General features: G+C 44.9%; 1 protein-coding gene across 11 annotated transcripts in view; it reads left to right on the forward strand.

Annotated features, from left to right (window-relative positions):
• FRMD4A (FERM domain containing 4A) overlaps nucleotides 1–22,545 on the forward strand; it is a 614,318-nt gene that overhangs the window by 404,571 nt on the left and 187,202 nt on the right. For all 11 annotated transcript variants that reach the window (XM_072749470.1, XM_072749476.1, XM_072749477.1 and 8 more), the window contains one exon: nucleotides 15,458–15,523. In XM_072749470.1, the coding sequence (XP_072605571.1) occupies nucleotides 15,458–15,523 (66 nt within the window). The remainder of the gene's footprint in view (nucleotides 1–15,457; nucleotides 15,524–22,545) is intronic.

Here is a 22,545-nt window from a genome sequence, read left to right on the forward strand (position 1 = left end):
AACATCTTTACTTCTGAACCGCTTACTGGTGATATGTACCCCGGATATTTTTAGATCTACCATTTGCCAAACGGCCAGTGCATTTCAAGACACTGTTATTTCCTGTGACAGCTTTTCTACGGGGCGGCTTGTGGACCGTGGGTTGAAAGGAGGGGTGAGGGACCCTCTTTGGTTTTGGAATCCTCTCCCTTCCTCCTCTGCACCCCCTCCATTTCCCTTCCTTTCCCAGCCTCTTGCCCCCTACCGCCACCCCTCCTTTTTAAGTGGTATTAAGGAAGAAATGGAACAGTTCTAGAAACTCGTCGTGTGCCGGGTGCTATGGCAGCAGAATGAGCCCCATGAGCAGGTCTCCAGGAGGGTCTGGGGTGGCTCATGGGGCAGCCAGCCAGTGCTGAAACCTCCAACAAGATGAACAGAGGAAGGGAGCCGCCAGCGCAGCTCCAGCTCGTGCAAGTGTGGAGAGTCCCTGCCAGGCCTCTCCAGCAGAATCCTTTCCAGAGAGCTCTGTTATGTAAATATCCAGGCAGCAGCCTGGATTGACTGCCCCATACAGATGTCAAAGATAGCTGCAAAAACTTCCCTTAATGCCAGCACTTCAGGTTCCTAAGCTCTCCAGACACCTCTTTTATTGGGGCATTTGGCCAGGGAGGGTGAGAGCTTGCTGCTATCTCTAGAAGCTGGACGGTGGCTTTCTGGATGGAGTCATCTTGGTCTCCAGATGCACTTTGCTGGGATACCACTGGAAGTTTGGTCTGATTTAAGCATGCATCGCAAAAGGATCAGCTGTTGGGCTGGAATGCTTCCTTCCGAACCAGAGGACTTGGCATCTGAGCCCTAGGCCCCTGGATTCAGATGTCACAGGCACAAGTGGCTGCTCTGTATCCCATGCAGGTTCTGTGAAAGCAGGTGGGCCATGCCGAAGAGGTGGCTTTCTCCCACTGTGTTTCAAGAGTCACCTAAGAAGGGAATTCCAAAGACCCAAGAATAGATTTGCAGTAGCTTGCAGATGGTCTTGAATACTCTTTTCTGCCTCCTACATCCCCAGGGATAATGGTGAGTTTTCTGTAGTTATACACAAAGGAGCTTGTTTATGTGAAGGAAAACCCATTCCCAAACTATGTGGCAAGAGGCCCCAGCTACCAGTGATGGCAGGTTGACAGCAGGGCTACTCATTTGACATGTGGTCCTGTATTTATGAAGAATGCAGGTGTTCTGTCTGGGTTTTGGGGTATGTTCCTACAGAACAGGCAAATTAAAACATATCTCACTGAATGCAAAATTAAGTTGTATAGTACCTATATTTTGGAGTTGTCCTTGAAATGGCATATAAGGATATACGTTATTTGAATATATATTTGTTAATTCATATAAAATTATGTATTGAGTGCCTGTTAGGATAGTCATGTGATTCTGTTTCAATCATAGATATATAATATCATTTTAACATCAACCAAATGCTTTCAGTAAAAATGTGATAACCCATTGCTTCATAAGACCCATGGTTGTAGTAGTGTGATCTCATCCCACTAATCACAATATAAGCAAAAATTGAAAACAAAATTTAATTTAAAATGACAGATTGAATTAGACATTGGAGCAAAATAGGCAAATTCATGTTACCAAGGAAATGTCATTGAGGTCCTTGGTTATTAAATACATGAATACCAATCCAGTGACAGAAGCTTGTAACCAACCACTCTACGGCATCTTATTTTGAATAGAGGACGTCTGCTTGCATATCTATACAAAGGAAATGGGTAGGGAAAAAAGGTAGAATAATGTGTTCATGCCAGCACTCTGCAGTGTGATTTTTTAAAAAAACTCTTCTGAAGCAGGAAATGGATGTTGCCAACATTTGGTTCATCAAATGTAATATTGTAACAGGAGCATTGTAAATAAATACATGGGGGCGCCTGGGTGGCTCAGTGATTGAGGGTCTGCCTTTGGCTCAGGTCGTGATCCCTGGGTCATGGGATGGTGTCCTGCTTCTCCCTCTCCCTATGTCTCTGCCTCTCTCTGTGTGTCTCTAATGAATAAATAAAAATCTTAAAAAAAATGTTTTTTAAATCTTTAAAAAATAAGTAAAGACATGGGCTATTAGAATGAACCTTTTTTTTTTTTTTTGAATTCTTGTCTGTAGTTGTGCACATATATCCGTAACGTACCTTAGGGTGTGACTGTCCCGCCTTCCTCTGGAGTTCAGTAATCCTTTCTTACAGTGTCCCTGGCTAAAGGCCTTCTGGCCCCTTTCTGATCGCATATAGTGATGATGGGGCAGCCCTTTCCATTTTGAACAATAATGCTTGTTTAAACGTTCTCCCTTCTGTTGAATTCACATGTGTCTTCTAGAACGTGTCTCATTGATTCCATTTCTGCCCGCCAAAGCACAGTTCTTCTCTCTCTTCATTAAAGTATTAAATTTAATCATCAGATTTTAAAATTATTAAATTAGCCAGTCCCCACTTCCAGGCATGTCCAGTTGAATTTATATGTTATCTCTGTGGAATCCACCATTGTCTCCCTTTTCTCTCATTGATGTGTCTTGGCAGGGACAATAGCTTGTGCAGGGTTACCCTAACACTGCAGCCTTTGCTGGTTAGGCTGGTACGCGGTTTTCCTGTCAGCCCTGAGAAGACACAGTTTCCAGATCTTTACCCAATCTGATTATTCTTGTTTGCCATACTCCACTTTCTTCCATTTCCTGTGTCAAATATGGTGCCCAGAATGAACACAGATGTCCAGAAATGGTTTAACCGTGGTGGAGTGTGGGAGGCTTCTTAATTCCATTATTCAGGAAGTTATGCTTCCAGCCTGTGAACTAAGAATAGGATCCCAAACTATAAATAATATGATCCCAGCTGTTAAATTTTGAAGCTACCATCTAAACCTCCCCATCAACTGTACATTTGGTCAGCACACTTTCTTTGTTTGGTTATAAGTCATTGAGGGTAATACAGATATGGAGAAAGACAGCTTATATTTAGTATTTCCTTACAGTTTTCTTTAGACATTGAACCTCAACACTTGCACTTAGTACCCCCTTTCCAGACTCCCGTTTCCACATCAATTAGGATTAAATTGACTTGAAAACGATGTTCAGGGGCGCCTGGGTGGCTCAGTCAATTAAACATCTAATTCTGGCTCAGGTCATGATCCTAGAGTCCTGGGATCAAGCCCCACATTGGGCTCCCTGCTCTGCGGGGAGTCTGCTTCCATTTCTGCCTCTGCTCCTCCCCCTACTCCTCCTCTACGTCTCTCTCTAAAACAAATAAATAAAATCTGGGATGCCTGGGTGGCTCAGCAGTTGAGTGTCTGCCTTTGGCCCAGGGTGTGATCCTGGAGTCCCAGGCTCGAGTCCCACATTGGGCTCCCTACATGGAGCATGCCTCTCCTTCTGCCTATGTCTCTGCCTCTCTGTGTCTCTCATGAATAAATGAATAAAATCTTTTAAAAAATAAATAAATAAAATCTTTTTTAAAAATATTTTTAAAAGTTTTTTTTATTTATTTATGATAGTCACAGAGAGAGAGAGAGGCAGAGACACAGGCAGAGGGAGAAGCAGGCTCCATGCACCAGGAGCCCGACGTGGGATTCGATCCCCGGTCTCCAGGATCGCGCCCTGGGCCAAAGGCAGGCGCCAAACCGCTGCACCACCCAGGGATCCCCCAAATAAATAAAATCTTAAAAAGAAAAAAAAAAGAAAATGATGTTCTTTGGCTCCTTACTATTTCACCTTATACCACCCTCAGGCCATTGAATATATGGATATCTCTTTTCATCTTTTTTTTTTTTAATTTATTCATGAGAGAGACACAGAAAGAGAGAGAGAGAGAGAGGGAGAAGCAGGCTCCATGCAGGGACCCCAATGTGAGACTCGATCCTAGGACTCCAGGATCATGCCCTGGGCCGAAGGCAGGCACTAAACCGCTGAGCCACCCAGGGATCCCCTTCTTGTCTTCTTAAATAGGGTTCTCTACCTGGTTTTCTCACTGCTCCTAGTCTACCCACCACTCTCTGTTCTCACCTCTTCTGCATAGTCTATGTTTCCAGAACATGCCTTTTCTCTCCCATCCCAGATCTTCTTTCGTCAGGCTGCTTCTGCCAGGTGTCCTGTTGTTCACGTACTACTTCCTCGCCTGAGTGTTGACCAGTCCTCCAGGTGTGAGTTACGGTCCTTCCCACCCTCTGCCCAGAACATCCTATGCCCTCCCCGTCATCACACCGTTTACACTGTAATGGCCTATTAACTTTGGTATTTCCTCTGTGGGATATAGAAGCTGATTAAATATAGGAACAAAATCATGTTCATCATTATATATCTAATAAGATGCCCTGCACATAATACTGTACCATAAACACTTGCTGAATGAACATACACGGTGGTGGACATTGTCATATATCACCCTTTAACCTGCCTTCTCTGTATTTCATTAGGGTGGGTCGGTCACTCGATTACTTTCTAGATGCCTGGAGACAGAGATACATCTCTTCTCCAGAGGAGAAATGACCCCACCAAAGGATAGGAACTTTTCTAGCCATTTGCAGTATAATTTTATTTCCTGTAGGGTATTAGTAACTTTCGAATTAATTTGTAATTATCTACTAATTAAATAGTTTTATTTTTAACACATTAACCCTTTGTTGTGGTTGCTAATCACCCTTCCCCCCAAAATTTGCAGTTGCTTTTTCTTTTTGCTTAGGGTGTTTGTGAAGTAAAATTGCTTTTTTTAATTGAAGTGTTTTTAAGGTAGTCCACTGTATACATTTTCCCCTTTGGGCCCAGCCCCTTTTGTGCTTAGAATGCCCTACTAAGTAATTACCTATTTTTAATACTAACTTTATAAACCCTATGAGGAATTTGTCTGGAGGAAGGAGGTACAGTTAGTTTCTATCATACTAGCTAGCCCCACTGTATTGCTTCTTGCTCAAGAAGATTGAAACCAACCCAGAACTGAGTAGTTCAGGGGTTCGTCTTTTAACAAAGATGGATTGGCTCCAGACAACAAAAACATTCCTCCTCTCACTTGTCTTGCTTTGAATCTATCTTTAAAGGTTCTTTGATTGTTCTTAAACTTGGGTTATTTCAGATGTCACCTTTGGTTTTCCAGCCCAGTCCTGTCAGCCTGTGACCCTCTAAAAGTATTCGTCGTATTTGTACAGAATATAACTCACTGTGCACCCTTGACATGTTGCATATGTTACGCCAAAAATCTCATCTCCTTTGGGAGTTCTCTGTGCAAATACTCCATGTTCTTTGGATACCTCACTCCTCATTCTCTCATTCAGTTTTATTTTTGTTGTTATGAAATTTTTACTTGTAAAGTCTCTCTCATAAAAACAATATTCTTTTGGGTCCATTGAGGCAGCCTTTTTTTTTTTTTTCCCTTCTGGACTTTTAAAAACTTTCCCTTGTGTCTGGGGTCCTTGTCTGACCACTCCATCCTCTTTTCCTACTATAAAAATTCCAAGTACAATCCCCAAAGCCAAAGAAAGAGTAGATATCTGCCTTTTCCTTTGGAAAAAGCATCCTCATTCTACTCCAGGACTCTGCCACTAAGATACTAGAGCCAGAACTCCACACGACCGAGAATGTGTGTCATTTTCTCACATCTGTCGTCAAGGGGCACAGTGGGACATTAGATGGATATGTAGGTTCTTGCTGCTTCTTTGATGTTTTGTTTCATCCGGGTTTATACCTCACTCAGCTGCCTTTAAGGAATGTCTGCATAGACACCTCTGCTGTGAACGGCGTGTGAGTAGGAATAATACCCCGAACCTGCCCAAAGAGACAGGTGCAAGAGCTTTCATCTCTTGCACTAACATAGCAGACTGTGGCCTGGCAGTGCTTGCCATCCAGCCAGCATTGACCCAAGAGTCATGCACTGACTTTCCCAAACCCCCTTTCTTAGGCTTATTCCATGTTCCTTATGTCAGCTCTCTGTTGGTGATTGCCAGCTAGCACAGGATGACTCTGGGAGGTGCTATTGCTGGGGAGAAGGACTGGCTGTCCAGACACCCTGTCTGGATGAAGTGCCCCCTCTATGTGTGCCCAGGGCCCTACAGAGCCCTGCTCTGTGAAGGCCTGGCACTTGCTCAGTGCAGGGGACAGCCGCCCGAGTGAAGCCTGTCCACACCCGCCTCCTACCCACCCTGCCACAGAGCAAAATATCTTGTGTGAGCGGATGGAAAACCATCCTGGGTTGGGGGTGGGAGGGAGGTATGCTGTCTGCTATGTTTCTGACACTCCTGCTCAGATGAGCCTCGAAACCCCTGACTGGAAACTTCTAAAGGTAATATTAATGGAGAGCCTTCTTCGCACCAAGCAGAGTTCCACACTCTTTACCTGCAGCACCTCCCAGCAGCCCCTCGGGGGTGGCACTGTGATGGCCTCAGTTATCTAGTCTAGGGAAGTGTGACCCAAGCTGGTGAGGTGATGTGCACAGGTTCACCCCCAACTCGCTCATGGTGAAGCCAGCATAAAACACAAAGCCACACAGTCAGGCTCTGAGCCAGGCTCCCATCCTCTGTGCATCCCGGGGGGTCGGGCAGGGCAGGGCAGCAGGGAGCACACGGTGCCTGGCCTCAGGCCTGCGTTGGTGGCCAGAGAGAGGGGGTGGGTGGGGGGAAAGTGTGAGCATCAGCAGAGCTGGGTGTGGAAGAACGAACGAAGGTAAATGCTCATCTCTCCCTCAAGACAGCCTCTGAGGAGGGGGACCGTGGTTCTTTGAGTCACCACTGTGTCCCTGGCACCTGGCTCAGTGCATGGCCAAGAGCAGACAGGCAGGGAGGGTCCTTGGAGTACGTGAGTGAAGAGAGTGTTTCCAGGCAGAGGCACAGCTCAGCCAAGCCCAGAGGCAAGGCAGAGGGTGGCCCTCACAGGAACAGGATTTAGAAGTCCGGATGGCCAAGGGGACAGGAAAGGAGAGCATTTGAAAAACTTGCTCTGGCAAGGCAAGCCTGATCTCAGAGGGCTTGTTATCATCAAACATTCCAATGTCCCCCTTTCACAGCTGGTAGCAGCAATGCACAGTGAAGGAGAGAGAACCACCCTGTCAGGCATCACCTGCTCGGGCCCTTACGCCCTGAGGCCTGCTGTCCAGACCTGCACAGGAGTCCGCTCTATTCAGTCCCCGCTTCTGTTTCCTGTGGGTTTCTTTCTTCTTTTTTTTTTTTTTTTTAAGATTTTTAAAATGTATTTATTCATGAGAGACAGAGACAGAGAGAGAGAGAGGCAGAGACACAGGCAGAGGGAGAAGCAGGCTCCATGCAGGGAGCCTGACGTGGGACTTGATCCCGGGACTCCAGGACCACACCCTGGGCTGAAGGCGACGCTAAACTGCTAAGCTACTCGGGCTGCCCTCCTGTGGGTTTCTATTTGGATGGCATCAGACCCCCAGCTCCCTTTCCTCTGTAAGGAGTAGGCTATAGTCCCTTCCCAGCCCTTCTCCAAATAATAAGAGGAATGGCAGTAATAATAGCCAGGTGTGGAGAGGATTCAGCCTCTCTGTGTCTTCAGAGGCTCGGGTGCAGAACCAGCGTGTGGGCTGCAGAAGGCTGCAGGTGCGTGGTGAGCGGGGTGAGGAAGTGTTCACACGTGGAGACGAACGAAAGCCCGTCTGCAGAAGGTGCTCTAGCAGAGCCCGAGTGCCACAATCCAGTTACCGCTCTCTAGGCGTCCAGCTAGTTGGAGGGAAATGCGGAAAGCCCTGTGCCGTCCAGAGCCTTGGATATGTCACCACACATAAGCTCATCGAAGTGAGCTTCCTGCTCTGCTCACCAGGTCGGTGTCCGTGGTATAGAGCCAGCCTGCAGAGCCCGGGCATTCGGATCTCCTGGTGTCTGTGTGCTCCTGACCGGTGACTCAGAGGGGTTGGCCTCAGAGGAGACTGTTGGCCTGTCCCACTGTGGCCCTGGGTTGCATTGACTGGACCTTTTCTTTCCATATCTGCAACGGACCTGTCTGACCTCTGCATCAAGAGCTTGTCCTCAAATTTCAATGTCTTGTTGGAAGATGGGAAGAGTACCCTTCCTTCCTCCCTCCTCCACAGTCCGCAACTTGGCACTGAGTCAGAGTTCCTGTGCACTGGAGCTTCCCGGCTGTCCTCACTGCCTATGATGAATGTCTGGGCCCATTCCTCATCTTCTAAGCTTTAGGCCCAGAGATTGTTAGTATTCCCTGACCTCTGCCCTGCAGTTCCATCTGGAGGGATTGAGATGGACTGTGCTACAGGACTTGTGGCTCCATCACACACAGCAGTGGTCTTCTGGGTGGCAGGGTCCAGGCTAGAAAGTTGCATGCCAGAGCAGCGGCCCTGCACTGCCCCCAAGCCCTGAGTGTGCCCATGACATCCCAACTTCTCTTCCTACATGATGGGAGAAAGCCCCAGGTCCTTTTACTGAAGGTAGAAGCAGCATCCGAGCATCCGCAGCCCCAAAACCTGCTTTCCAAAGATCCTCTGGTAAAGCACAGGCCCTGCTTATGACCTTCCCAGATGCAATTGTGGAAGGTTGAGCTTTGAAGAATGCAGGGCTATTTCAACTTTTATAATCCATCGAGTTGCCATGTGAATTTGTTTCTAGCAGAGCCACTCACTTAATCACTTTCGTCTGGGTTTGATAAGTTACAACTGTATTCAGCAGCCAGGAGCCTCAAGGACATGCCTCTGTGTTTCCTTCTTTTAAATCCAGGAGACTCATGGTCAAGACAGAGGTGAAACAATTCGCCAGAGGACATAGGGCAAAATAGGGACAAGGTCATTCTCTAAATCAGACTTCTGACGTCTAGCACCGTGGGTCTCCATCCCGTCGGGGTAAATTGTACTAAAAGTGGGCAAAACACCTAAAGATTATGGGCAGAGACTCCCCATGCCTGTTATGAAATTATAAAATTACATTATGATAATTTAATTTGTTCTATCTGGCATTTCCATGGTACAGGCTACGTGTGAGTAGCAGCAAATGGATGCATATTTTCAGTAAATTTTAATTTGCCCGAAGGCCTTTCTGTGTATTCACGGTGAGTTGAATTTCTGGAGGCCGCTGTGAATGTATCTCATTCAAATATCTCCTGGATGTGATAGCTTTATGATTCTTGAGACTTTGTGAGCCTGTGGCTTTCTGGTACCTTCACTGGGTCGTTGGGCCTTCATTAGCCTGAGAGGAAACTGAAGTGGAGAGAGGAATGTAACATGCTGAGGTGACCCGGAGAGCAGAAGCTCCAACAGTGAGTCGCACTGGGAAGTTGTAGTCATGTTTCTGGAATTTCCTTGTGAGCCACAGAACGGCCCAGGTCAAAGGGCAGATTGTGAGGTGCTGCCGTAGCACATCCGCCCGTCTGGCTGCCTTGGGATGCTCTGTGGTTTAACGGACCAGGCTAGGAGGGGAGGCTTGTCTCTGTGTTTGGGCTGTGGCTGGGATGCTTTGGAAATCTGAAATTTCTATTTGATGGTAGAATTTTAAAGGATAGGATTCCAGGTTTGGGGTGGGGTGGGGAGTAGTGATAACTTTCCTAAACACAGCACATTCTGGAAGTTTCAATAGTTCCCTTTATACAGTCCTAGTGAGGCTTTGATATTTCTTCTTTTATTGTCTCAGGAAGTTACCATCTCTAAGATGAATATGAGTCACAGCACAGTGACTTACTGTATGGAGATGAACCACGAGGACATGTGGAAAGTAGGTTCAAAGCCGTATTCGCAGGCCGTGTACCTTGCCTCCTGGCCCCGTGCTCACCCGGCCCTTACCCCACTCCCTGGTGCCTCGGGGATAACCGGCTCCGTATAAAGGAAATGTAATGGTAACATGTGCTGATAAGATGTCTTTTAGTCTTTCTTTTTTGAAAGCCTTGTGCGTTTGTGAGCTCAGAATCAGTGACCCCGTATAGTCGTTTGTCCCACTGCGTTAGAGTCCAGTGAAAATGTTATCAGCCGTGGAACGAGGTGTGTGTACCCTGGTGTGTGACTTAATTGGCAAAGGACAAGAAGCAAGAGAGGGGCGACATCCAGGCAATGGCTCAGAGAGCAGGAGGGAGCGAGAGGGAGAGGTGGTTATGTCGAGAACCGAATGGTAATGCAAAGCATATGAAGATGGGCGTTTACTTAGTTTTGAATGTGAAGACAAAAGGTTCCTAATAAAACGTGTTCGCACGTGCTGAACTTGGTAGCCTGCCCTTCTCCACAGAAGGCATCTGAAAACTACCGTTTGGGGGACTTTGTCATTGCTAGTTAATTACTGTTTCTGTTTTACTAATGCCCTGGAGGCCACATCTGGACAGTGGTCCCTTGCACCAGCAGGAATATTCCAGGATGTTGTAGAAGGAAAGATGCCCTCAGACAGAGATATTTATACATCTCCCCTCTTTTCAGGGTCTGTGCTCCCTGAGCAACTTCTTTTTTTTTTTTTTTTAAGATTTTATTTCTTTATTCATGAGAGAGGCAGAGACATAGGCAGAGGGAGAAGCAGGCTCCCCTGGGGGAACCTGATATGGGACTTGATCCCAAGATCCCTGAATCACACCCTGAGCCAAAGGCAGATACTCAACCACTGAACCACCCTGGCATCCCCCTGAGCAACTTCTGATCGCAGTTGGCTTCCCATTCATTCCACCTGCAGGGGGAGAATATGTCAGACCTTCCACCTCCAGTATTCTGACCTGTGTGACCATTGTAATTCTCATTCGTAAACTAATTGATTTGATTTGATACGTTAAAACCATAGGCAATCTAAAACGAATTCATTGGGAACAAAGCTTCTCAAGATCCTTTTCCTATGGCTGACCTCAAATACTGTCGTTCATTTTTCGAGATAAAGTTTCTTTTTTCTAAATTTTTTAACTGAAAAAAAAAGTGTTTGGATGGGATGGGAGGGAACTACCCATTAGCCTACTCCCCTAGCACATCAGCTATTTATTTTATTTTTGTCTCCCAATTCCTGTCCAAATGCATGGTAATTTTATTGGCCGCCTTTATAGTACAGTCCACATAGCATTTCATATTCTGCTATGCTCACTTAAGCTAGTATCGTATATGCATTTCTCTGTTTATGAATAACCTTCCTGATTCCGTGTGTGTCTTAACAGCAAAGTTGGATCAATGGAGTGGACACCTCACTTCCAAAATAACACTTTTCTGTGTATCCTTTGGAATCACAGTGCATTTGGCAGGCCCGTGCTTGGTGTAGAATTGTATTGTAGCAAGACGATTTCTGTTGGGAGTGGTAGCCAGCTGACATCTACAAGAAGCCTTGTTCTCCAAAAGGATTTCCTCTGAGGGGGATGCCAATGCTGCAATTGTGCATGAGCAGCTGAAAATGAAAACAAGCAAAGCAGTATTATTTTACAATTGTTAGTATTCAAAAGAAAATTTCAGTATGCGTGGAAAGCCAGACAAAGCTACAGATGTCCACTCTGTCCCCGTACACACCCAGAATGGTAAACCTTTTCTCAACTGATGAGAACAGGATACTCCAGTCTTCCTTCAATATGAAACAACAAACCATCCCCCCCTTTGAGAAGAAAAAAAAAAAAAAAACCAGCAGCACCGTCAAAAGACAGGCGTACTTTCAAAAACATGATGATTCAAAGTTGAGTTTCCGTTTGGACGCACTTCTCTGGACTGCCTTTTTTTCAGGGACGTTTTGCCTTCCAAAAGAGAGGCAGCTTATAAATTCTCCTGTTTAAAATAGGGAGCATGCTTATTTAAAAAATTCCCCAGAACTGAAAATTGAGGCTTTTTTTTTTTTTTTTAAGAGAAGAATGAGCTTGGAAAACTCTGAGTAGATCTTAACATCTTGGTGTATAGTTTATTCCTTCAACTGCTGAGCAGATAAGGTGAGATTATTTAACGGAATGAGAATTTTCTTTTTCAGATGAAAATGAGAGCCTCACAGTAAACTTCTAGGTATGGCTATGCACTCGGTGTCATGTCATGCTTTGTGTGCTTTGAAATATTTTGAGAAAATGATATGCTACCTCTTTATGATTGCAGTTAAAACTTCATTTGATACAGTAATGCCTTGGTGATACCAACTTCCCTTTGTTTTTATCAGATTTATTTGAATGTGGTTAAGGAAGTCAAGAACGTGTTACGTGTTTATATCCTTAGCTTTTTAGGATTAAATGAAGCTTAAAACTGTGGGTTCTAAAGATGCTAAGGGCCAGCAGCATTTTTTTAAAAAAATTCTCTTCCGTCCCCGCCCTTCAGAGAATTTTCTGAAACCTGTAATAAATGTCTGTAAAGGAATTTCATAATAGTATGCTGGATGGTTGTAGCACTTTTCTTCCTTGAACTTCCACTGTCTTAACTTTCGGTTCTTACGATTAAGAGCTGAACTGCTGGAAATCTGTACCTTTTACACTTTGGACTCGTTTCACCAATTTCCCTCACTCCTCTCACACCCCAGCTCTGGCAACTACCAGTCTGTTCTCTGTATCCATGAATTTGGTGTTTTGTTTATTTAGATTCCACATGAGATCATTTGTCTTCCTCTGACTTAATTTCACTTAGCATCATGCCCTCAGGACACTATCCATGGTGTCACCAATGGCAAGATTTTCTTCTTTCTTTAGCTGAATAATATTCCACTGTGTACCTACACCACCTATTCTTTATCCGTTTATCCACCAATGGACACTTTGGTTTCTGTGTCTTACCAATCATACAGAATGCTGCAGTGAGAATGGGGCAACATTTATCTTTTGAATTAGTGTTCTCCTCTTCTTCAGGTAAATACCCAGAATTGAAATTCCTGGATCATATGGTGGCTTCATTTTTAATTTTTTGAGGACCCTCCGTACTGGTTTCCACAGCGGCTACAGTAATGGGACATTCCCACCAGCAGTGCATGAGGGTTCCCTTTACTCCACATCCTCATCAATGCTTGTTATTGCTTGACTTTTTCATAATAGCCATTCTAACACATGCGAGGTTGATAACTCATTGTAGTTTTAATTTGTATTTGCCTGATGATGAGTGATGTCGAGCATCTTTTCATATGTCTGTTGGCCGTCTGTATGTCTTCTTTGGGGAAGTGTCTATTCAGATCCTTTGCCCATTTTGTTTAATAGGATCGTTTGGGGCTTTGCTATTGAGTCATCTGCATTTGTTATATATTTATTAATAATTATGGGATGCCTGAGTGGCTCAGCGGTTGACTGTCTGCCTTTGGCCCAGGGTGTGATCCTGGAGTCCCGGGATCGAGTCCCATGTCAGGCTCCCTGAATGGAGCCTGCTTCTCCCTTTGCCTGTGTCTCTGCCTCTCTCTCTGTCTCTCATGAATAAATAAAATCTAAAAAGAAAAAAAAATTAGTGATTAACCCTTTTTCAGATATATGATTGGAAAGTATTTTCTTCCATTTAGTAGGTTGTCTTTTCATTTGTTGATGGTTTCCTTTGCCATGCAGGAGCTCTTTTTTTTTTTTAACATTTGTTTTTATTTAAGTTTGATTTGCCAGCATACAGCAGGAACTTTTTATTATGATGTCTGCCCACTTACTTATTTTTTGAAGCTGATGGATTTTTAAAAATTAAGTCTATCAGCTAGGATGCCTCCTATGTGCAAAGTTGGTGGATTCTAATGGGATTGGAGCCCATTCTCCTTTTAAGGCAGTGAACAGAGTTAAGAGTTCAAAGAATGAATTGGAGTTTTCATAGACCCATCTCTTGTCCATGGCCACCAGCTTCAGCATATATGTGCAAAATGGCAGACCCTTGGAGTGAAGGTTTCCTTGGTTTTTACTCTATTTTAACCTCTGTTGAAGTGCCAGTGAGTAGGTGAAACTTCTCTTGGTGCATTTTCCAGAGCTGAGGACTGCTAGGTCATCCTTATAACTCAGATTCAAGAGACTTTATTTTGGCTCCATCCAAGCACGTGTGCTATTTTGGTTAAGATCCCAGAACTAGGGAAATCTGACTCGTTGGTAGTTGGAAGGGTTGGCTCCTTCTGAGGAAGGAATAAGAATTTTCCCACAGGAGTCCCTGCCAGCTTTGGACATGCTGACAGCGGGCAATCCCTGTTGAACAGGAAGAGAAGATGCTACCTATTGTGTCATTCCTGGAGAAAGTGCTCGTGAGAAGGGACTGCGGTGGCTGTAATGAGATGAGGCCAGGATCTGCTCATGTGCTTCCCTCCCCTTGAGCTGCGTGCAGTGGCTGCCAGCTGGGCAAAAAAGGTGGTTTCATTGGGGGCTCTGGAGTCATAGAAAAATACGCAGACCAGAAGGAAGCTTCTGGGTCTTCTGGTCTAGACGGTGAGGTTAGAGCCAGCTCTTCCCTGTTGTGAGAGCCAGTTGGTACATCTTGGGGAATTCTGCGTGCCGGTGGTAAAACATCATCATTATTAAAATAAAATTCTATGAATTTAGAGTACATTAAAAACAAAGGTAATAAGTACTCCAAACCCATCACTAACGGATAGAAAATTCCCTAATTATTTGACTATACTATCATCCACGCCCCTGGGCTTATTTAAGTCTACAGTATGTGTAGAAGATATGTTTGTCAGGACGGTAGCTTAAAATCAGACCCAGTGAAAGTATCTAGAGTGTGGCAGGACAAGTTTTGGTTAAAGTGGTGGCCAGCTGACATCAATGAGAAGCCTCATTCTTTAAAGGATTTCCTTTGAGAGCATTGCCAGGGCACTAGCAAATGCTACGAATTAAGGCTTTTTCCTCCCAGAAAGCCAATGATTCAACATTTCAGCAGCACTTCCCTGGGCTCAGCCCACTCCCTTTTGTATATGAGACGGGGCTGCAGAGATGAAGGGACACTTGTCCAAAGCCTTGCAGCCAAGATCTGACATGGGTCTCCCCAGGCCTTTCGGGGTGCTCTTTCTCTTATGTCGCCAGCAGTGTGAGTAGGGAAAGGAGCAATGGTTAGGGGTCAGGTATAGCCATGACTGGCTCCTGGGTTCCTCTATCACAGGTGAAAACACTGGAGGGACTAGGTAATAAACGATTAACACAGAAATTCTGAGGAAAAGGAGTTCCCAGAAATCAGATGCAGTTCCCAGAGGGGTGCTCATCTGCTCCAGGGTGCTCAGTAAAGGGGACAAGGTGGCAGAGCCCAGATACTGAAATCTGTCCCTAATGTGTGGGGATAAAATTATTGAATGGAAGAATGATTAAAGCATGAAACACTTATCACCAGCTGGTGTTAGGTTAGGAATGTGTTTGCTAATTTATTTTAGATCTCCCCCTTTAGAATGTAAGCTCCCTGCGGACAGGAACCTTGTCTCATGTGCCGCTGTGCACCCAGCTCCCAGAATAGTGCCTGGCACGTAGGAAGTGCTCCATAAGTATTTTTGAAGGAAGGAAGGAATGAACCAGTCCTGCCACTCCTTGGCATTGTCTGGCTCCATCTCCCAGGGCAAGTTTTGCCTGGTGGAGTCCAGCACAGGGGCCCTGCTCACCCTTTGTCAGGCTGCCAGACCCTCAGTGACCATCATTTGTCTTTCTTTGTAGATGACGGAGGGCCGTCGATGTCAAGTACATCTTCTCGATGACCGGAAGCTGGAACTCCTAGTACAGGTAAATGACTTTTGGCCAACGTTTTAAGTTTCTTCTGAGGCTGGTGCGGTTTAGACTCCCAATTCAGCCGATGGGTGGGGAAGAATAAAATGTTTTTTAAATTGGTATCTGGTAGAGATAGAGAAGGGCGGCGCACCATGGCATTTCTGTGTGTGAGTGCTATTTTTGATCATTCTGTTTCTTGTACACCACGCCTAAGGCATTCAAGGCCAGATGTATATCTAACCTATTGTTGCACATCTCGAGAAAAGGAAATTCCTGGACTGCCATTAGCGATTTCTACTTGCAGGAGTTCACTATAATATAACGTAAATCCGTCTTGCTGCAACTGGAGCTGATTTGGTCATCTTTGCTACTTGGAGAGGGGTGGAAAACCATTTGCCGTTTTCAGGGTCATCTTTCATGGGTGTGGGGAAAGAGAGGCAGTCTCTTGGCTCTGTCTCCCCTCCGAGGGCTGAGTAACCCTCATCCCGTGTGTCCACATTGTGTCACCCTTGAACATCTATGTGTCCATGGACAGCAGGAAATCATTCAGTCCACCTCCAAACTGCGCACCCATCAGAGTCAGAGAAGTCTGATTCTGACTGAAATCAGAGATCCTGGTCTCGTTCAGCTGACTCTTGAAAGAAATCATTTTACTTAGAGCCCTAAAGAATCACGAAGCTGCCCAACGTGATTTAAAGAACCTTAATTCCAAATCTGTTGTTGAACTCCAACTTTTATATCTGTATTTGCTTGAAATGCTCAAATGTCTATCACAGTCTTAGGGCAGTGCTCCTCATTATCCAGAACACTTTGCCAAAGAAGTTGTAGTTCATCAGTAGGTTGAAATGACACCTGTATCCTCATTCCCTGGGGAGGGATGATATTGCTGCAATGGGAAGATTTTCACAGAGAACTACTCTTATCTCATGTTCCCTTGGATTTGAAAATGTTCAAATTGCTAACTTAAAGAAGTTAATACTTTAAATTAGATTTAAATTATAAAGGCAACGTAGGGAACAGAGAAAGTAGGGAAAAGCTCATAATCACAGCACTCACTCACCTGCTAGCTTCATTTCAGCAAATTTCTTTCCAACGTTTTTCATACTTCTGTTTCTTACATGGTTGTATTGTAATGTGTAATTGTATTTTATTTTTCCTCCTAACATTGCGTTTTATTGGCATTTTCCAAGTTATTTAAGTTCATCTTTGTTAATATCAGCATAAATTCCAGAAATGGATATACCATTATTGTCTAATCGTTCACCCATTTGGGTACATTTACGGCTTTTGTTTGTTTTACCGTTTTTCTGCTATTACCAGTAAATGTCATTAATTTATCCCTGTATATAGAGTTCTCCCATGTTTTGGATTATGACCTTATTAGGCTAGGTTCCAAGACCTGTGGTCTTATTAAGAGTCAAACTTGTGGTTTGGATTTAGGGGGGGAGGTGAGGCAGTAGATAGTAGCTGTGAAGTGAGCAAGATCTCTCCTGTTAGCGAAATCACAAAGTGGAGCTTTCAGTTGTTAAGAATCAGCATGAAGAATTTATAGGTGAGTGCCCCAGTGTTTTTTCGATACTTATTTTTTTTTAAATCAACTCTTAGAGGCTTAGAAAGCAGCCAGTCTCTGAAACAGGAAACGAGACTTCCAAGTGGCTGTGAAGTATGGTGTGTCAGGGGAAGATGTGAGTCAGGGCATTGGAAGGTGGACTTGAATCACAGAAAAGATACTTAGTTGCTTCTGTTCATAGCTTTGGAAGGGTCATCCTCAGCCCTTCACAATCCAGAAGATGTCGAATTAAGCCAAGCAAGAGAAGTCATACTCTTCCCACCCTCTTTGGAACACATGTCACATGTTACTCCCTCTTTCTAGAACTCTGCTACCCGTGCTTGCACCTCTATGCCTGGCTGGTTTCTGCCAAGCCTCCAGTTCACAGCCTAGAAGATGCTTTTTCCCCCAAGCTCTTGGCTCTACCTGCTGTTCCTCCCAAGTCTGGTTCTTAGCTGAGTCCCCCCACCCCCACACATCCCTTTCACAGCACTGTCACAACTCAATGTCACAGCTCACTGTCCTTGCCTGTTTACCTTGTTGCCCAGAGCCACCAGTGGTTGGAGGGCTGGGTCTACGCTCTGGTCACTGTGTATACCCAGCACCCAGCCCCATGCCTGGCACAAATGTCACTAAACAAATCCTTGTGGAATGAAAGAACAGGCTAATCCCAAAATGCCTTGGTATTATTTCCCCTAAGGACTTTTTGTCATAGAACCAATTGCTTGGCAGGGGATTTAGTTTAGCACAAAAAACCATAGATAGAAAAAGGAACACTTCTGAACTCCTTTCGGCATTATTACAAAGCAGACTTCAGCAAAATACAGAGGAGCAAGGTTAAAACTATTGGCCGGACACCAAGTTAAATATGACTTTTCTTTCTCCTCTACCAAGTTCCCTTGTCCAGGATTATGTTCTTTTGACAATCCTTTCTTAAAGGGAATCCCTCTTGAGTTCATTTGGACCAGTGCTAGTTTTTCATAGAACATTTGGGTCCCATACTTGTCTTTTTGATACTGTATGTCCAGAGAGTGACAACCTTGCAGGTTCATTTATACTTTAGTCATCAAAGTACATGAAGTGCGGAAGGTTTTGCTGTTGTCGCTGTGAAGTATTTCAGCCTATTTGTAATGAGCTTTAGATGAAGAAGCGCCCTTCTCTGTCTTCTTCTTTTTTTTAAAAAAAAAAAGATCTTATTTATTTATTCATGAGAGACACACAGAGAGGGAGGCAGACACACAGGCAGAGGGAGAAGTAGGCTCCACGAAGGGAGCCCGACGTGGGACTTGATCCCAGGTCTCCAGGATCACACCCTGGGCTGAAGACAGTGCTAAACTGCTAAGCCACCTGGGCTGCCCCCCTTCTCTGTCTTCTGATCTGGGTTTGCGGAGATGGGTTGGGTGGGTGTTTACCTGACCAGGTTTGTAAGATGGAGAGGCAGGATTGGAGGAGGTGTTTTCTCTCCCACAGAGAAGCAAGTGAGTTTACACAAGAGTGGTTGACATTAGAAATAGCAGCAGGAGTGGGAGGTCTAGTTTTTCAGCCACTAGGTAAGAGATGCATCGAAGGCAACATCTCATAAAACTCCAGCAGCATAAAAGAAAAGTGAGATGTCTTGGAATTAGCAACTAATAAGGATTCTTCCCCCCTCCCTCCCACCAGATGGATTCTGGTAACCAGACACCCAAACAGATCATTTCCTATGGTGGCAGAGACCTGGCCCCTGTGACTAGCGTTTCCCTTCTTCGAGTTATGGAGCAAAATGGCCATAATCTCAACAGTTAATGCTTCTTACAAAGCCCTTTGAGATTACTGAGAGGAATCTGTGCTTCCAAATCCCTGATTGCCCTGAGTAAATCCCACATTACCCTTACAGGGGTAAGGGCAAAGGTCAAGAGTACACATACTAGGATTTAATATTTGGAAGGTTCTCCTTAAATCCTTAAATTCCACTTAAGGACAGCAGGGGAATGATGATGTGAACTTTCAGTAACAAAACCAAGCCTCCAACCTTGGTCATCTCTATGTGGCAGGTGTCCAGCTAGATCCCTCCCATCCAACCTAGAAACAGGAGACAGTGTTATTTGCCCTGTTGCCCAAAACTGTTTCAACCAATTAGAAATGTACTCAAAAAAAGCCAGCATCAAAATGAGAGAGGGGGCACCCGGGTGGCTCAGTGGTTGAGCGTCTGCCTTTGGCTCAGGTCATGATCCCAGGGCCCTGGGATCGAGTCCCACTTTGTGTTCCCCACAGGGAGCCTGCTTCTCCCTCTGCCTATGTCTCTGCCTCTCACTTTCTCTCATGAATAAATAAATAAAATCTTAAAAAAAAAGAATGAGAGAGGCTGCCATTATGTATGCCTGTCAGCCTCCTCCTGATGCTTATGTAGCCAGCTAAGAGAGTGTTGTGAATGTTTTGTATTAAAGTAAAATTCTCAAGTCTTATCTTCATATGGTTATTCCTTTAAAATTAGTTTCTCCATTTTTCTCCTGCATATTTTGAAAGCCAAGAAAGGGAAATGTCCTTTTTAGCCTTAGTGAGAATCATTTAAATAAGACGAAGAATAATTTCCTGACAGTGAAGGTCAATAGATGGAGTCCTAGAAGCAGTATAAGGAAGATCCTGGACTCTTTCTCTTGAATTTCTTAAAAATAGAATAGATTTTTCACTAGATTGGAATGGCTGAGGTGTGGCCCTTCCTTATTAGGAATCACACCTGGTTCTCCTGAGGCTTATGACATTATGTGGCATCCTTTCTTACAGGAAGACAGGCCAGCACAGGAAAAACAGACATGTGCCTTCAACACGTTTCAGGGTTTTACCCCAGCACTGGAGATGAGTAGATGTTGTGCTCTGCTGGCAGGAACTCTTTCCTCAGATGATAGAGCTTTACAAATCAGAATCCTCTCCACCCCACAACTGCCACAAGGAACCCCACTTTTTGTTTTGTCCAGGAAGCTGTCCCGTGATGTCACCAGTATTCTTGGACTGTTGTGCCTCTCCCTCTGACCCAGTCTCACAGTGGCCGTTGGCAGCACTTTTATAACCATCCACTTCTGTTAAAATAGAGGAACAGTGTCCTGTGATTCTGAGAAGTGGAGCAAACTTCAGCATTTTTTCCCAGAGAATGAGAGATAGTAGCTGGGTTATTGTTGTACATTACACAGTGTCCCTAATTCTGAGAAAGCCGGGGGACAGAAACATCGGGAAAGATCTGAAGCGGCAGTGGCAGCATTTGAAACATTGGCTATCCAAACCGACACGTGGTGTCAGTGTAAAATATATACCAGATTCTGAAGGTTTCGTATGAAAACAAAAACACCTTGTTAATTCTTTTATATTGCTGATTCCATGTTGAAGATGAACTATTTGGGGTATATTAATTAGGTGAAATTAAGTATGTGATTAATTGAAATTAATCACACCTGGTTTAATTGGACTACTAAAAAATTTTTATTTCATATTGGATTCACATTTGTGGTTGACATTGTATTTCTGTTGGACAGTTATCTCTAAAGGATAGAGAGAAGATAATTTAAACAAGAGAAAAGATTGTGGACACAGTCAAATTACCCAGATTTAATACTGGATGTCCTCCACAAGATTGACCACATATTATAGTTCCTCATAGCGGTCGCTGGGGCATGTCTTATTTAATTTTTATGTTGACTATATAAAGCCGGCACTAATTCAGATAAGGAAACAGAAACTCAGGAAGGTCAGATAACTTGCTGGAAGTCACATAGTAGTAGTAGTGTATACAGCTTGAACATGGGTTATTTCCTGACCTCCTTTCATTGCACCATATATATATATATATATATAATAAAGACGCAGGACATGGTTCCTATGCTGGTCCCTATGCTGGTCCCCAGCAACAGCAGCAGAAACAACTGGAATTAAAGCCTTCGACCCCCCCCCCCCATCTCAGGTCTTGACCAAAGATGGGCTTACCCAGGTCATTTCATTTCTCTGATCTAAGTTCCTAATCTGTCTGGTGAGGATCTGAACACGTGACACACGTGGTGAAGGATTTCCACATCAGGTGTCAACCTCAGGGTATAAGATGTGGAAGAAACAAGCCACAGCAGATTAAACCTTCTGATCATTTTTCTTTGACAACCATGCTGCTGGTGATACTCCTGCTTAGAGGTTCAGGAAGTTGCTATGGGCCCCCCGTCAGGCAGCATGGAGGGCAAAGGAAATATTCTGGCCTATTATGGGCTTAAAAAAAAAACTATAAAAAGTCTGACACTCTAATAGTGCTACCTAGAATAAATGAACAGACTTGGGATCTCTCCATGTGCACACCCCACATACACACTCACCCTCACCCTCTATCCTCAGCTGCGTCTATGGTTAAGGATGTTCTGTTAAAAAAAAAAAATTACAAGGGATTATTTTCTACCAAATAAACCAGGAATTCCCCCAAAGCACATGTTGCCAAGAAAAAAGAAAAAACCAGAGTTGGTTCCCTATCTACCCAACTGAGAAGCATGGTCTGCTTTGCTTTGCCGGCCTGTCCACTGAAGTGTAAACCAGGTCTGCCATCTGCTCCTGTCTGGTCTGAATTCACCAGGAGGTACAGTGTCAGCCAGGAGTGAGGAGTCATGTGCAGGAGCTGGAAGCAGACTAAGGGACTCGGGTTAGGAACCTTCTGTCCGGGACCTCCCAGGCCACCAGGCCACCTCATAAAACCAGAGCCAGAAGGGTGTCAGGCAGCACTGCTTTGGGCTGACCTCAAACTTCACCATGATTGCCATCATCATTTCTTAGGCTCCTCTTTGCAAAGTCGGGTCCTCCACTCAATGAGCCAGACAGATGTCTTTCCAGCCCCTGGGGGTGGCTGATAATATTTAAAATTTTGAAGGCGCATGAAGCAAATCAATGTTCAGGTGTAGATTAGAGGCAGATAACACAAGGCTAGCACTACATGTCATCGAGCGTTCATTTAGTGGCCTGGAGGAATGAGAAATAGTCCACAGAGCATACCCTGGGGTGACACAAGCAGCTAACGAGGCTCCCCCTTGGCAAGGAGGGAGGGACCTGTACATCGCCCTTCGCCAGCGAGGGCTGTGATGGAGCAGTTGGTGAGCTGTGCTCTGGTTGAGAACAAAAGAGAATCTCGGTCTCCCTATGGGGCAGTGATGGAGGGAGGAGCGTCAGGATCCAGCAGATTGATGCAATCATCCAGGGGCCCCCGCCCCCAACACACAAGCACACACAGCTCCTGGACCAGACAGCTCATCCGGCACACGGTGAGGAGAGGAGGCCGGCTGCGGCTAGAGGGGGGTCCAGGCTCTGGTTCTGAGCAAAACCCCTTCCTTCCTTCCTCCCCTCTCCCACCTGACCCTCCCTGTGAACTCCCTCCACCCCACCCCCCCATTCTCCCTTGACTCTCATTTTAACCAGTTTTAAGATGTATTAGCTGGAACCATTTGAAGTGGCTGCTCTGGGGCCAACTTTGTCCTACGGAAGGGACAGTTTC

The sequence above is a fragment of the Vulpes vulpes genome, chromosome 2 (assembly GCF_048418805.1).
Source record: "Vulpes vulpes isolate BD-2025 chromosome 2, VulVul3, whole genome shotgun sequence".
NCBI classification, from domain to species: domain Eukaryota; kingdom Metazoa; phylum Chordata; class Mammalia; order Carnivora; family Canidae; genus Vulpes; species Vulpes vulpes.